The sequence below is a fragment of the Colossoma macropomum genome, unplaced genomic scaffold (genome assembly GCF_904425465.1).
Source record: "Colossoma macropomum unplaced genomic scaffold, Colossoma_macropomum, whole genome shotgun sequence".
Lineage (NCBI taxonomy): Eukaryota > Metazoa > Chordata > Actinopteri > Characiformes > Serrasalmidae > Colossoma > Colossoma macropomum.
In genome coordinates, this window is record NW_023494789.1 from 35,965,417 (window position 1) to 35,979,395 (window position 13,979).

The following is a 13,979-nucleotide window of genomic DNA, read 5'->3' on the forward strand; positions in this document are numbered from 1 at the left end:
TGTATTAACAGATTCTAATCTTTTCTGTAGAGCCAAAATTGACAAAAACTAGAATAAAATGAGCTTTTTTCTCCATAAAACAGGCTTGTATGCACAATCATAAAATGTCTCTTCAGCTTATAAATATAAATGTACTACTGATGAAACTTTGGAATCTGTCCTTTTGGCAGAATTTCTAATAATTAACATTAAATTACATCATGTTTTTGTTATAGCCAGGAGATAACAGCAGGTTCTAAGGGTTAACTTTGCATAGCATGACAATGTAGTACTTTAACACTTCTTCTTTCAACTTCAGTTAATGGGACATTCTGGCCAAAATGAAAAAAATCACTACATTTATTGTGAACATGCTTTCTCACCTCCTACAGTGGTGCTGCAATAGTCTTAAGAGTGAGCTCCACCAGTTTAATATGTGTGTATATGTATATATGATGTACCTTGAAGGTGAGAGGAAGTTTTGAAAAACTAATTAGGGTTGGATTTTTGGGGGTGGGCTGATCTGAATTTTTTTCCACTATCGGGCTTCTGCAGATACCTGACATTATTTTTAGGAAGCCAAATATCACATCTATTTATTAGCCACTACATCACTGATACATCAGTGGATTTCTTTATTGCCATAAGGAATCACAATGCTTCTGTGATGCGTTTTCATACTGCATGCTGGGTATTAAAGTAAGAGAAAATTGATAGATGAAACCACAAAACCAATATGAAGTCATGAATCCTGTCAAACCGATGAGGCTAAGGCACGTATTGCTGTACTACAGAATACTACATAACATGAGAAATAACATATTAAATGATCCCCCCTTGAAGAATATGGTTCTTCAAAGGGTTCTTTAGTTGGACACTCAAAGAACCTACTGCATGAGTAAAGGGTTCTTTGCATTGTGAAAAAGTTCTTCAGATTGATGGAGAATGTGTTGTGGAAAGGGTTCAATACAGCACCAAAAACGGTTCTTCTATTGTTACAACCTTGACATCTCAACAATATATTGATCCATGAACCCTTTGCCCTTTCACAGAATGCTTTACTGATCCATGAACACCATCTTTAGTTCCGCCTGTTGACTCACTGCACTACACAGTCTTTAAAATGATTCTGAATCTCACCGCCAGGTTTCTGCACTTGAACATTCAAATCTTCCTTTTAAAAGTCTTTCTTATTAACTTGCATAGGCATGGAGCAATCATTAACATATTTTGGATAGTTTTCATACTTTTGATTTGTTCTTGTTTGATTTTATGATTTTTAACATTTTAATTTCAAATAAACAGATTAATTTTAATTCATTTTAAATAACTGTTAACTGTTAATGGGAGAATTTATTTCATATTAAGGAGAGTAAAATGTGAAGTTGTTTAGTACCTTTTCTGTGCATTTATTTGAACTTATTTATGAGCGAGTCCAAACAGAATAGGAGGATTTGAGCAAAACCATAGTTTGTAAATGCTTAAACACTTTTTTTTATAGAAGAACACATTAATTTCCTGAACACAGAACAGCACAAAACATTTTAACACCACTGTTATATTGTTGAGCGCTTTTCAACTCCAGCTATAGGACTTTATAAAGGCGCCTCATGTTTGCTCATGACGTCAGAGAACTCGAACAGCTTCACTCAGCCAGAGCTAATCAGCACTCAGTAACACTGATACCAGCCAATTAGCATTCAGGAGCAGTACTGCTAACCAATTAGCACGCAGTAGCAGTAATGCTAGCGTCCTACTACCCAAAATCTGTTTGCTGTAGAAAAAAGGAAAGATATGGATAATTTTTCTTTGCGTTTTAAGTAAAATAAATCCTTCTACTTTTGGAAATTTAAGGAAGGTCCAGGACAAGTGGTTAGAAACTATCTTAACCGTTTCATTTTAGCCGTTTAGCTCCTTTCACCGCATTCATTGAGGACTCGCTCGCGGGCGCCCTCTGGCGTTTTGTAGTCATGTTTCTGATTTAACTGGAGAAAAAGGAGGTGGCCAGCTCACCTTAAACCGGCTTTGGTGGAATTTTCTAAAGGCTAACTGAAATGTTACTCATATTGTTTATTCCTCTTCTGACCAACTTGATTTGCTCTTAAGGTCTTGTCGCGTTTCGGCGTATCTCGTTAGCGCTGCGCTAAACTGTTATTTTGTGTGAGAGCACTTCTCCACCCACTACTACAATAATGCGACCTTCCAGAGGTGACGTAGTTCCTCCATGACTTAGGTAATGCCTTTTGGCTACGAAAACAAGAGGAGCACGAGTTCAGTGGAGCCGCCGTGTAAATCAGTGTTTTTGTTAGTTATTTAAGCGTTGCAGCTGTATTGAAACGGCACAGGCCTTATGTGTGGTTCACAGCACGGTTTGCGTTTAGAAAAGCTAGTTTAAGGCGCTTCATCTCTGGAGACGAAGCGTTAGCAGGTTAGCTCGCTCATTCATTCGGAGCGACGGAGCTAACAAAGGAACAGAGGGACCTGACTGAGCGGCCGCCGAGCTGTTTATCTTACCGAACACGCTTCTTTAAAATTCAGCGCAAATCAGCAGCTGCGCTGTGCATTTTTCGTTAGACAAGCGTAACGTTTTTTCACCAGCTTACTTTTTGTCTTTGTCGTAAAGAGCGCTGTTAGCCCAGTTAGCTAACAGCTAGCTAACGTTTAGCGTGGCGTGTGTTCGACAGCTCCGCCTTCAGTGTAGAGAGTAGAGCGCCGTCTGTCTCCGTCTGTTCCGCTGCCAGAGCCGAGATGGCTGAGATGTATATTCGTGTGGCCGAGGAGGAGAACGAGGAGCCGATGGAGATTCCGTCAGAGGACGACGGGACGGTGCTGCTGTCGACGGTAGCCGCTCAGTTCCCGGGTGCGTGCGGCCTGCGCTACCGGAGCCCCATATCGCAGTGCATGCGGGGGGTGCGCTTGGTGGAGGGGGTCCTACATCCTCCTGAAAACGGCTGGGGAAACCTCGTCTACGTCGTAAATTACCCGAAAGGTTGGTAACGTTCCTTAGACAGAGTTCAGTTCAGTCTGCTGTTATGAACAAATAATCGTTCACAAAGTTGCCAAAACGTGTGCTAAGCCTTAAAGGGGAATTCCACTGATTTTTCGAAATTTGTGTAAAATTCAGTCATTGAAATGTAAACAAAAAAAAAACGTTTTTTATGCCATGTTGATGATGGTGAAGTAGTGATACATTTAGGAAAAATTCATTTTCTTTGGGGGCTATTAGGCCTCACAATACCCTATATGTATCCCTCCGCCATGAATGGCTTTTAAAAATGTACGTTTTAGGCCAAAACCTTACCTCAAAACTTAAGTAAAACAACGTCTCGGACATCAGGCAGCACATTCGTAACCTTAAAATGCAGTGACTTTCTGTGAGGGAGCTTTTAGAGGTATTCAATTTTTCAGACTTCTGGATCACCACAACTGAGATCAATTCTGACTCGGGAAGTTTCACTAGAACGGAGCATTTCATATCAGATCACTGTGAATGACTGTTTACATCTTGAAGATTCGTTTAGGGTTGGAAATCCCCTTTAAGTTAAGTTCAGGCACAGTTTTAAACACATAAAGATCTTGTGGGGTGATGCTGGGCATTGTTGAGACAAGAAGACCTACAAAATTCTGAAAAGCACTATACTGTCAAAAATATGCTCAAAAGTTGATTTTGAAATGATCACTAACACACCAAAAAAGGAAGGCAAAATAGGGAATACACACTAACAGTTGATATTGTTTGTCAGTGTGTTGTAGGTCCTTTAGTCTTGAAGACATCACCACACTGCTTTGTCATACTTTTCTAAAGTTCTTAACTATTTAAAGGAGCTGCTTCTCACAAAGAGGTGAGCGAAATGGCAAAGTCCCAATATAATGACATTTGAAGAATTTTTCCTGCTACACGCTGTCACTATATATATATATATATATATATATATATATATATATATATATATATATATATATATATATATATATATATATAATATTAAATCTGGTAAGTTGGACTGAACAAAAAGAACCAGTACTGCCCCATTAAAAAAGGACAAATTTTTATTCCACATTTCTTATACTGCACTGCATTAAATCCAGTTATACTAGGCCTAATTATACTATCTTTGTGATGGTACATGCAGTTGGGCAGTGTGTTAGAGGTATGTATCTACAGTATGCTCAAATAGCAAATTGTGACATACTTTATCTTGATATAATGATAAATATTGTTATATTGCCAAACCTGATTCCCACATACTCTTTGCTGCTGTCCACAGACCATCCATATTGGTTCTTCTCTACTCATTTTCCAACACTTGCCCACAAGATCTCAATGAGTTTAGACTGTGTCTGAACCTCTTTTAATGAACTGCATGGTGTCTTGCATTGTCTTGTTGGAATGTCTGTCATTGGTTGTGATTTTTTTTTTTCTTCTTCTTAAAGTGAACAGACAAGATAAACACAGACAGTTGCTAAACATCAGTGTAAGATGTGAGAATTAATGAAAAAAGTTCTCATTGACTGACACTGTTTTTGTGAGATCAGTTTGTAATCACTTGTCTTGATATTCTCAATTTAAGAGCCAGCTCTCCCAGACAACAAGAGGAAGATGGATGAAATTGATGCATCATCTGCCAAGATCAAGAGAGGGGACCAGAAAACTTCAGATCTCATTGTGTTGGGTTTGCCCTGGAAAACTACAGAACAAGATTTAAAGGACTATTTTGGTGCCTTTGGTGAAGTCATTATGGTGCAGGTAAACAACTAATGTCCACTTTTGAAAAACAAGTGACTACACCTTAACCTTGGCTTTTGGGCTTTGATGTGAAGATTTATCTCGCTATTGTGTGTATTCTGATTTTCTCCCCAGGTAAAGCGGGATGTGAAGACTGGAAATTCAAAAGGCTTTGGCTTTGTGAGATTTGCTGACTGGGAAACTCAAAATAAAGTGATTAACCAGCGACACATGATTGATGGGAGGTGGTGTGATTGCAAACTGCCCAACTCAAAGGTAATGAATTAATGTTGTCAGATGATTTAGATATTTAATTGCGATTAATTATATAATTTTGTACAGTTAATTGCAACAACTAATTCAGGCAGTAGTTCCAACTCCTCAGCAAATGTAGCTATCTTGCTTTCACTTTTATTTATATTTATACAGCTTGTTGATTCTTCTAACAGTCCCACTCCCACAAAAACTTGCACCATTTGGCCTGCTTCTGTCCGCAGTCCCGTATAGTTGGTTTACATTTGCATTAGTCATGGTTGAAAACGACTGCCACATGTCAGACTTGCTGTTATTAGGCTTTATTGTTGTGTGTTCGGCTTTCTTAAGAGCGCTTCCACTGCTGTGGCCGTCTGACTGTCTGAAGGTTCCTCTGCCTACAAGAAAGCAGTTTGTGTGATTGGTTGCTTCACAACTATGTAGAATAAATGTTTTTTTTTATAGATATTATTTATGCTAATTATTAAGTGATTATCATATTTAGGTTATTCATTAATTTGCGGGATTTCCTTACACGTTGTCTCGCCCCCATCTGCACTGGACTCGTTAACCGCCGCTCCCATGCATGACAGGAATGCAGACCTCTAACTTAAAGTGCAAAATGTGTTAAGTTGGCAACTCGCAACAAAACTGCTTATTGGATGTGCAATGCAGAACCAACAGATGGTTCTTCTTGTCCAACAGCAGGGTCCTGATGAGCCCATGAGGAGCAGGAAGGTGTTTGTGGGGCGCTGCACTGAAGACATGACCGCTGACGACCTGCGGCAGTTCTTTATGCAGTATGGCGAAGTCACAGACGTCTTCATTCCCAAGCCTTTCCGAGCTTTTGCTTTCGTTACTTTTGCTGATGACCAGGTATGGCACATATTGGTTAATTAAAGGATATTTAAGCCAAACAGCACTACATAAAAATAGTTGAAAACAGTCACTTAAGATAACTGTGTGTAGTCTAATTCAGAGGCACACTTATGGAACACTTCATCATTGACGCATGTACACCAGTATATTTAATATGTTTTTGTGAAACTTCCTCCTGTCTCTTATCTTCTCCAACAGGTTGCCTCTTCCCTGTGCGGAGAGGACCTAATCATTAAAGGAGTGAGCGTGCACATCTCCAATGCTGAGCCCAAACACAGCAACAGTAGGCAGATGATGGATCGGGTGGGCCGCTTTGGGAACGGGTTTGGGGGTCAGGGCTTTGGCAGCAGCCGCAGCAGCTCCAGTAGCCTGGGCAACTTTGGCAACTTCAACCTCAACCCAGCCATGATGGCTGCTGCCCAGGCTGCTCTGCAGAGCAGCTGGGGCATGATGGGCATGTTAGCTCAGCAGGGTCAGTCTGCCACATCTGGCTCGAGCACAAGCACAAGCTCCTCTCGAGACCAGCCGCAGTATAGTTCGGGCAATAGTAACTACAACAGCAGTTCGGCTACCCTGGGGTGGGGTACTGGTTCTAATTCCAGTACCGGTGGAAGTGGGTTTAATTCAAGCTTTGGCTCTAGTATGGATTCAAAGTCTTCGGGATGGGGTATGTAAGTTATGGGTTTTTTGTTTTGTTTCTGAAGTGTTGGTATTTCTAGTGTGTGTTTGGTAAGTATTTTTGAGAGACTTAACTCTTGTCATGTGTGTTTGGGAGTGGGAGCAGGAGGGGAAGGGGAGATTGGGAAGAGAACAGAATGTTTTGTACATTTGAGCAAGAGATTAAATTTAGTGTTTGAAGTGAGCTGTGTTAACCAGAGTGTTACACAAAGACGCATCATTCTTGGTGTCAGTTTTTCTTTATGTTGTTGTTTTGGTTGATTGGGAGTAGGAAGAAATAACATTTCAACTGGATTCTTAAAATGCATGCAGTTCAATCTGTGGTCACTGAAAATGCATGTGATGAAAGACCACCAAATTTGCACCTTTTTAAATTTCATTTTTAAAAGCTTGCATTGGGAAGAATCTGATTGAAACCTGCAATCTTTTTAAGAGTTCAGCTTTATTTACAGACCTGTTTGGTGAAGATACATTTATAAAGCCTTCATCGAAATCTCTTCTGCAGTTGCCATCTCTGGGTTTTGCCTGGGAAGAAGGCCCTCTGTGGCAGCACTGTGTGGCTGAGATCATAAACCTACCTTCTTCCCCCATGTCTTAAAGCTCTCATCGCACGGCTCGCTGACACGGTGGGTGTCTACTTTTTAATCAACTTCCTTTTTTCTGATTGACGAACTACGCAGAAAATGAACATTTTTAACAACTCTTGAGTGCGATTGGTGGTGGCGAAGAGTGAGAAGGCTGCGAGTGAGCGAACGGGGAGAGAGAGGAAGGAAAGCGTGGAAGCGAGCGAACGAGGAAAAAAAAGACTGATGAGAGTGCGATGAAAGAGCTCAAATGTGACTGCAGTGGGTGGCTAATGTGAGCGTGTGAATGAGAGCTTGTTGACAATTCCCAGCTTCACCTATATACAACCCCAAAAACATGGACAATATGTTTACCCTGAAGAATCTCTTGTTTATCTTTCCCCCTTAGGCCTCCCATTTTGCTTTTCTTCTATAGTATACTGACAATGTGTTTAAGTAGCTAGTGGAATGTTGTGATGAATATTTTTTTTGTCTTGCTGATATAATCTGATCTGAATGCTGTATGGTGTGTGTGCTTTAATTCCTTGTAACTTGACCTGTAAGTGTGAACTTTGATGTGGATGACATCTTCAGTGGACACTGAGGGGGGTGAGCACGAGTGATGGTGTAAGTGCGACCTGTATGTTGAGTGCTGTGGATGTCTGTGGAATGAATTCCTTCTAGATAACATTTGCTAAATGTTTTCAAAGGCATTTTATATGGCTTGTCAAATGAAGGGAGTGCTTCAATAAAACAATTTGAATAGGTATCTGTTTTCTTATACTGGATTGACCTCAAGTGATTATGGGGGAGAAAAAGAAGCAAAAAACTAACTGAATTCACACGTTTAGGGGCCTGGGAAATGGCTGGCTGCGGGTTGCGTCTGAACCCCAGGTGGAAAGTCCGTTTGGGGACGGAGGAAGATGGAGGAGTGTCTGGTTGCCCATTACAGCATTAGCATCTCTGGTAACAGAAATGGACACTGTAGAATGTAGCTGATCAGCAGGCACTTGTTGGGCTTTTTTGGAGCCAGATCAAGCCAGTTTGGACACTGTCCTTTTAATGCAGGGCTTTTTAGGCTTTATCTGGCTCCAAAAATAATAACCTACACATTGTGTTACCAAATTATGGCCAGACACTGATCTGATTTTATACACTGAAATGCAATAATTAGTTCTATTGTGATTGGTGTCTCCATTTTCATTTTTTGGTCAAAACAGTTTAGACATTGGTATCTGTGAATGTGAAAGAATGCAGGTCTTAATTGCAAGTATATTTACCAAATGTCTTGCCATTCAACTATTTTATAACAAGAATCAGTGTTTTATACAGTCACAATTTCTTACATTCACAGGCAGTGAAAACATGTTTTGCACATTCTGTATTACAATAAAATAAACAACCTGGATGCATGTCTGTGAGTAGTTAATTGACATTCCTCATTTCTCTTCATATTAAGTCAGCGTCCTCAAGAAAAACAATGTAATTGACCATATTTAGTATATGTGTGCTATTAAGATTCAGTTCTCCTACACCTGTCAGGTAATGAGGCAGTCACTTTTGTCCTAGGTCTCCATTGCCACATCTGCCTCATTCTCTTCTGTGCTCTTAGTCTTCCTCTTGGCAGCGTTCTTCTTCCTCCTCTCCTTCTGTTCCTGATTGTTTAGTGCTAGTTCCTCACTCTTCTGCTGGATGTAATTTGACTATAGTGACATAAAAATACATTTTAGAGGATATTTATAAACAGGTAACAGCCCTTACCTAAACCAAAACAGAAAATCCTGCAGGGTGGCTCACTTTTTTTTTTTTTGACGAATCTGTTACTGGTGGCTTTAAGTAAAACTATGTGGTGACCAACCCAGCTCCTAGAGATCTACCTTCTTGCAGACTTCAGCTCCAACACTACATAACCCCATCTGATCCATCTATTCCGAAGTCCCTGATCAGCTGAAGGGGGTTTGTAAGATTTGGTTTGAAGGTGAAACCTGCAGGAAGGTAGATCTCCAGGGGAAGGGTTGATGATCACTGATCTATGGACTGTTGCCTCACTCATGTTAAAACCTAATGTATTACCAAGAGCAGTAGCACTCACTACATGACATCAGGCTCAGTGGCAGCTGGTCCAGAGCATGCCATTCTATTCACAATGGGTGCATCTCACAGTAATTGAATTTATTCATTAGAAGGGTGTGTGGATACTCTGACATGCTGTGTGCTAATGGGAATCTGGCAACTTAGAGAATGACATGAATTTCTGATACATTAAGGCCTGTAGAGTATATGTCCATGCAAACAGGGCTTAATAAAATAATCACTTCGATCACAGCTATTTTTAAAACACACATGATTATATATATATATATATATATATATATATATATATATATATATATATATATATAAAATAAAGGAAGGTGGCTGCCTTACTTTGTCTCCGCAAAGACCACCTTTGGTTTGATTCCATAGATTTTGGAGTTGACGGGAATTGATGAAGTCAATTCCACACAATTGCAATTCCACTAAATAAAGGCAAAGGACATCTCGCAAGAATAGAGTACACAAATAATATTTAACCTTGGCATGTAAATTTGGAGTTCTAATACTAGCTAATTAACTTAGCTGACTAAGGGGCTTGATACTGAACCTGATCCTCCTTTGTCAGTTCTTTTAGGTGGTTAGATGTTTTGGCACCGGCAAAGTTGTTTGATTGTGAGCCAATTTTTTTCAATGTTGTCTAAAGTAAAATACAGCTGGATTATCGCTGTACATGTTGTGAAAATATGCCCTGTTCATATGGACGGTCTACAGACAGTAACAGCAGAAAGTCACACTCCGTGTGCACGAACGTCACTGTGTGGAATCGAGTCCAAAATTTTGGACTCTCGATTCCTGAATGGGTGGAATCGATGAGTCGATTCTTTTTGGGATCGACTCGCAGCCCAGCTAAGAAGTCGTACCAGTGCCGTGCTCCTTCTTGCTAGAAGTTTTACGTCGTCCACTGTCACGGTCTGCCGTTTGGCGTGTCTGGAAAGACAACATTCTTATTTCTATTTTCCAGGTAAAAAAAAAAAGTTTGTGCAACTAAAAATAATGACTCATTGTGCACTCGCACATTCCTCATTCTTGAAGGGGAATTCCACCGATTTTTCACCGATGTCTGCATAATTCAGTATTTAAGATATAAACAAAGTCATTCAGACTGGTTTGGTGAAACGAGGTTTATTTATAGAGAAACCTGCCAACTCAGATTTCTTTACAGTAATGTTGATAGGAACCAGGGAACCATGTCTACAACACAAATGTAGCCATTTTATTTACTATCCAAAACCACCAGTGAATCTACACGTGTCTTCTGAGTTTTATATGTCCTGTTGCTGATAACACAGTGGTAAATAAGGGGCGTATTTTCTTTGGGGACTATGTAGCCTATTTTGAGGAGCTTTTAGAGGTGGACGTCTAGTTCCTGTCACCACCGCTGTGAACAATTCTGAGACTGTAAGTTTCTCTAGAACGAAGCATTTCACAACAAACCACCTTGAATGACATCTTGACCATTTAATTATGCAGACATTTTTGAAAAATCGGTGAAGTTCCCCTTTAACCTCATTTACACACACCCCAGTGCATGTCTGAAATGGCAATTTAACTTACTTCGCAAACGCTTCCAGGTCTGTGGCAAATATATCTGCAATGTAAAAGAAAGAGTGACGCGTTGTAGGTTAAGTAGAATCATGTTAACTATAATAAAAAAAACAGATACTACAAAAACACATCTTTGTACCCACCACACTGCCTGAATGTGATTTCTGCGAGAGCTGCTATCGCTTGCCGGCTGAATTCTTTCTCATGGTCTGCGGCTACCTGCTGACAGAGTCTACCGACCGTGTAGTGAACAGCTGCTTTCAGCCTCTGGAAATGACACGAAGCTGAGCTCAGCAACTTCTTGTTCGAATTTTTCACGTTCCACCTTAAGTGGTGCCTTCTCAAGATGTAATTAACTGCCGCTCCATTAAAGGTGGAACGTGAAAATTTGAACAAGAAGCTGTTGAAACGGCATCAAATACAATTCCAACGAAGCAGGTCATAATATAAAATAAAACTACGTGAGCTAAAATGTAAACAAGCTCACATCGGATTTCCCAGCTAGCTTAACTGTCTAGATAAACCAGCTAACAAAGTAAACAACCCTAATGACAAACCTGTGCATACGCGTCCTTCTCATCCATCATTTTAATTTAAGCACGTCTTCAGCAGCTAACCTAACTTACTTTATATTTAAGTTACGCTTAAATCAAGAAAATCAGAAAACTGTCACCAGTTTGACTAAGTTAGTTCTCTATCTGAAACGGACAATAGCCCGTTGAAATTTGCGCGAAATATCTCCTCTGCAGCAACTTCCTCGGGATTGGCCTGTTAGTAGCGCCCTCTGTTGACTGGGAGTTTGATTCCTATGGATTCGACTGGGCAAAAACAAGGCTTTACATACGAGACTGAAGTTGGCTTCCTGTTCGCCAGCTTCTTGTTCGAATTTTTCCCGGTCCACCTTAAATCAAGTGGCAAGTACAGTTTGGTGCCCCAGGCTGCACAATTTAAGGTGGAAAAGGAAAATTCGAAGAAGCTGGCGAATAAGTTCCCTTCAGCTTCGTGCTTTATATCAGGAGTGCCTTAACTTCTCGTTGTGACAAAGACAAAACAGTATGCAAATAAAAAAAATAGTGTTTTTAGTTTTATAAATAACAATAAAGCGGATAGTTCCGGTCCTAAAATCTGATTGGCTGAGCCGCGTTCGAAGCGGTTGTAAAATACACGACAACTGTGAAACTACATGACTATTAATATAACTTTACATGGATTGTTGAGAGCAGGTTTAGCAGTTCACTTCACCATGTCTGTACCGCATGTGTGAATCAGTGTTGTGGTTTAGATATGATGTAGAAGAGGAGCATAGACTAAGCAAATCCGGTGCATTTATTGAAGAGCATTGACAAAAATAACTGACAGAAAAACTATGAGCGCTCAGAAATAACTATAACGGTGATTTTTTCATTGTCAAGTTTGAAGTTTTCATTGGGTGGCCAAGGCTTCTTTTCGGGTGGACAACGCCCACCCGTAGACATGCCCCTGGGAAAGAATATTGTGTGGTATGACATGTTGTTTGTTTCTGGTTTCCTTTGTCATTTATATATAGATAATATACATTAGAGAAATTCAGTTTTTTCCAGTTTTATCTTCAAGTTATAAGTCAAGGGATATAAATCCCATATTCCATACAGCTATATATCTAAATGACACTAATACCACCTTTAATGGCTACACTGGGACAAAAGATGAAAAAAAGATGATCTTTATGGAGTAAACGGTGGAGAATAGGATATGGGAAAGATAAAACTACTTCTCCAGTCCCCAGTATGATATATATATATATATATATATATTTGTATGTGCATTGTTATGAGTACTCTAATACTAGTAATAACAGTGTAAGTACTGATAATAATATCACAATAATAGTAACAGTTCTCAGCAGCAGGTAACAATGCCAATGCTAAGAGTGCACACGGTGTGTTTTCTGTGTGTACAGAATAAAGTGTTGTGAGTTTATAAAATAAACTGTAATGTAATGCTGTACGTGATGTCAGATTGTGTCAGATTTTTTTCAATATTATATATGGATAAAATACATTATCAGCACTAATACCACTTTTTTACCCCTTTCTTTACCCAAATCCACACTCTAAGGAAAAAGTTGTCAATAAATTATCTGTAATAATTATATATTTTGTGAATAATCATACTCAGTTCTTATTGTATGGGAATTAATGCAGTGTATCTCTTTTTGTCTGTGTGTTGGGTGAGTGGATAAAAATGTTTTAACTGGTTAAAGGCAGCACTGGGACATAAGGTGAAATGAAGATCGTCTTACTGTTTGTACCCAATGTAAGTATAAATATAATTATTAGAGATGGAAGATAAAAATTGATCAGTCACTTATTTTCATAATTTAGGTGAAAAATAGCCATAATGAACAGATTATTGATATTTTATTATTTTATTATTTATATTTTGATCCTTTATTAAATCCATTGTTAGACTAAAAAAATACCAAAATGCATTATGTTCTTAGTCCACATGATGGCACTGTGAAATCATCTGTATCTCTGTCAGTGTTGGTTAGATACTGAGGTGCAGTAGTTCTCAGTCCTGCTCCTCACCTGCACATTTCAGAGTTTCTCCTGATCTTAACACACCAGATATAACTAATGAACTCAGTAAAAGCTCTTTGTGAGCAAAGACTGCACAGAGCAACAAAGCATTTTCATTTCAATTCACCAACATGTAGACAAAAAGAGAAGAATACAAAATGATTTTTATTCCCTTATAAACACAGAGTCCTTATATTTACCTGTTAACTGAATAATCTTTGACCCTCATGCTGCTCACATGGACCACCAAGTATGTTGATGAAGTAAGAACCTGTATTTTGTTTAAACTGAGAGCCTTACAACTTATTTTCTTAACTAGAACTAGGCTGGGCAGTTAGCTAATAGGCTAAAAGATAGCTAACAGCCTAAACAACTCAATCATTAATATCACAGGCTTGAATTAAAGTACTTACAATATGATTCACTGTCTGTGTTTCAGTAAGAAGTGGCATCAAACCCAGGCTGAATCCTTACTCCCTAAATAGTGTGCACTTTGAGATTCAGCCCCAGCATGAGAAGAGGGGTAAGAGTGTCTCCAAAAGACATTCTTAATAGTATATAGTACAGGATCTCAGTGAGTGTGTGTGTATCTAGGCCCCAGCCTTTGACACAATCAGGCCTGCTTGGCACACATCACATAGTCAGGGTCACACACACACACACAAGGAGAGCTGCCCAGAGTGAGCCATACAGCATGAT

The 13,979-nt window shown here is 39.4% G+C and overlaps 2 protein-coding genes across 4 annotated transcripts; one reads left to right on the forward strand and one right to left on the reverse strand.

Annotated features, from left to right (window-relative positions):
• The first annotated feature begins 2,197 nt into the window (after window positions 1-2,197).
• Window positions 2,198-8,490, forward strand: LOC118808463 (TAR DNA binding protein). Of its 3 annotated transcripts, XR_005007279.1 has the most exons (6): window positions 2,198-2,968; window positions 4,551-4,726; window positions 4,841-4,981; window positions 5,663-5,833; window positions 6,035-7,140; window positions 7,929-8,490. XR_005007279.1 is itself a non-coding variant. In XM_036571152.1 (5 exons), the coding sequence occupies exons 1-5, from the start codon at window positions 2,728-2,730 to the stop codon at window positions 6,509-6,511; spliced, it is 1,206 nt and encodes a 401-aa protein (XP_036427045.1). In that variant the 5' UTR covers window positions 2,198-2,727; the 3' UTR covers window positions 6,512-7,846. The 3 variants fall into 3 exon arrangements, 2 of the variants coding, with proteins under 2 accessions (XP_036427045.1, XP_036427046.1); XM_036571152.1 differs by lacking the exon at window positions 7,929-8,490 and having other exon boundaries at window positions 6,035-7,846; XM_036571153.1 differs by lacking the exon at window positions 7,929-8,490 and having other exon boundaries at window positions 5,666-5,833; window positions 6,035-7,846.
• On the reverse strand, window positions 8,480-11,472 carry cenps (centromere protein S). Its single transcript, XM_036571157.1, has 5 exons — window positions 11,277-11,472; window positions 10,863-10,986; window positions 10,729-10,762; window positions 10,035-10,101; window positions 8,480-8,780 (listed from the first exon to the last, which is right to left on the reverse strand). The coding sequence occupies exons 1-5, from the start codon at window positions 11,304-11,306 to the stop codon at window positions 8,643-8,645; spliced, it is 393 nt and encodes a 130-aa protein (XP_036427050.1). The 5' UTR covers window positions 11,307-11,472; the 3' UTR covers window positions 8,480-8,642.
• Between the last annotated feature and the right edge of the window lie 2,507 nt (window positions 11,473-13,979).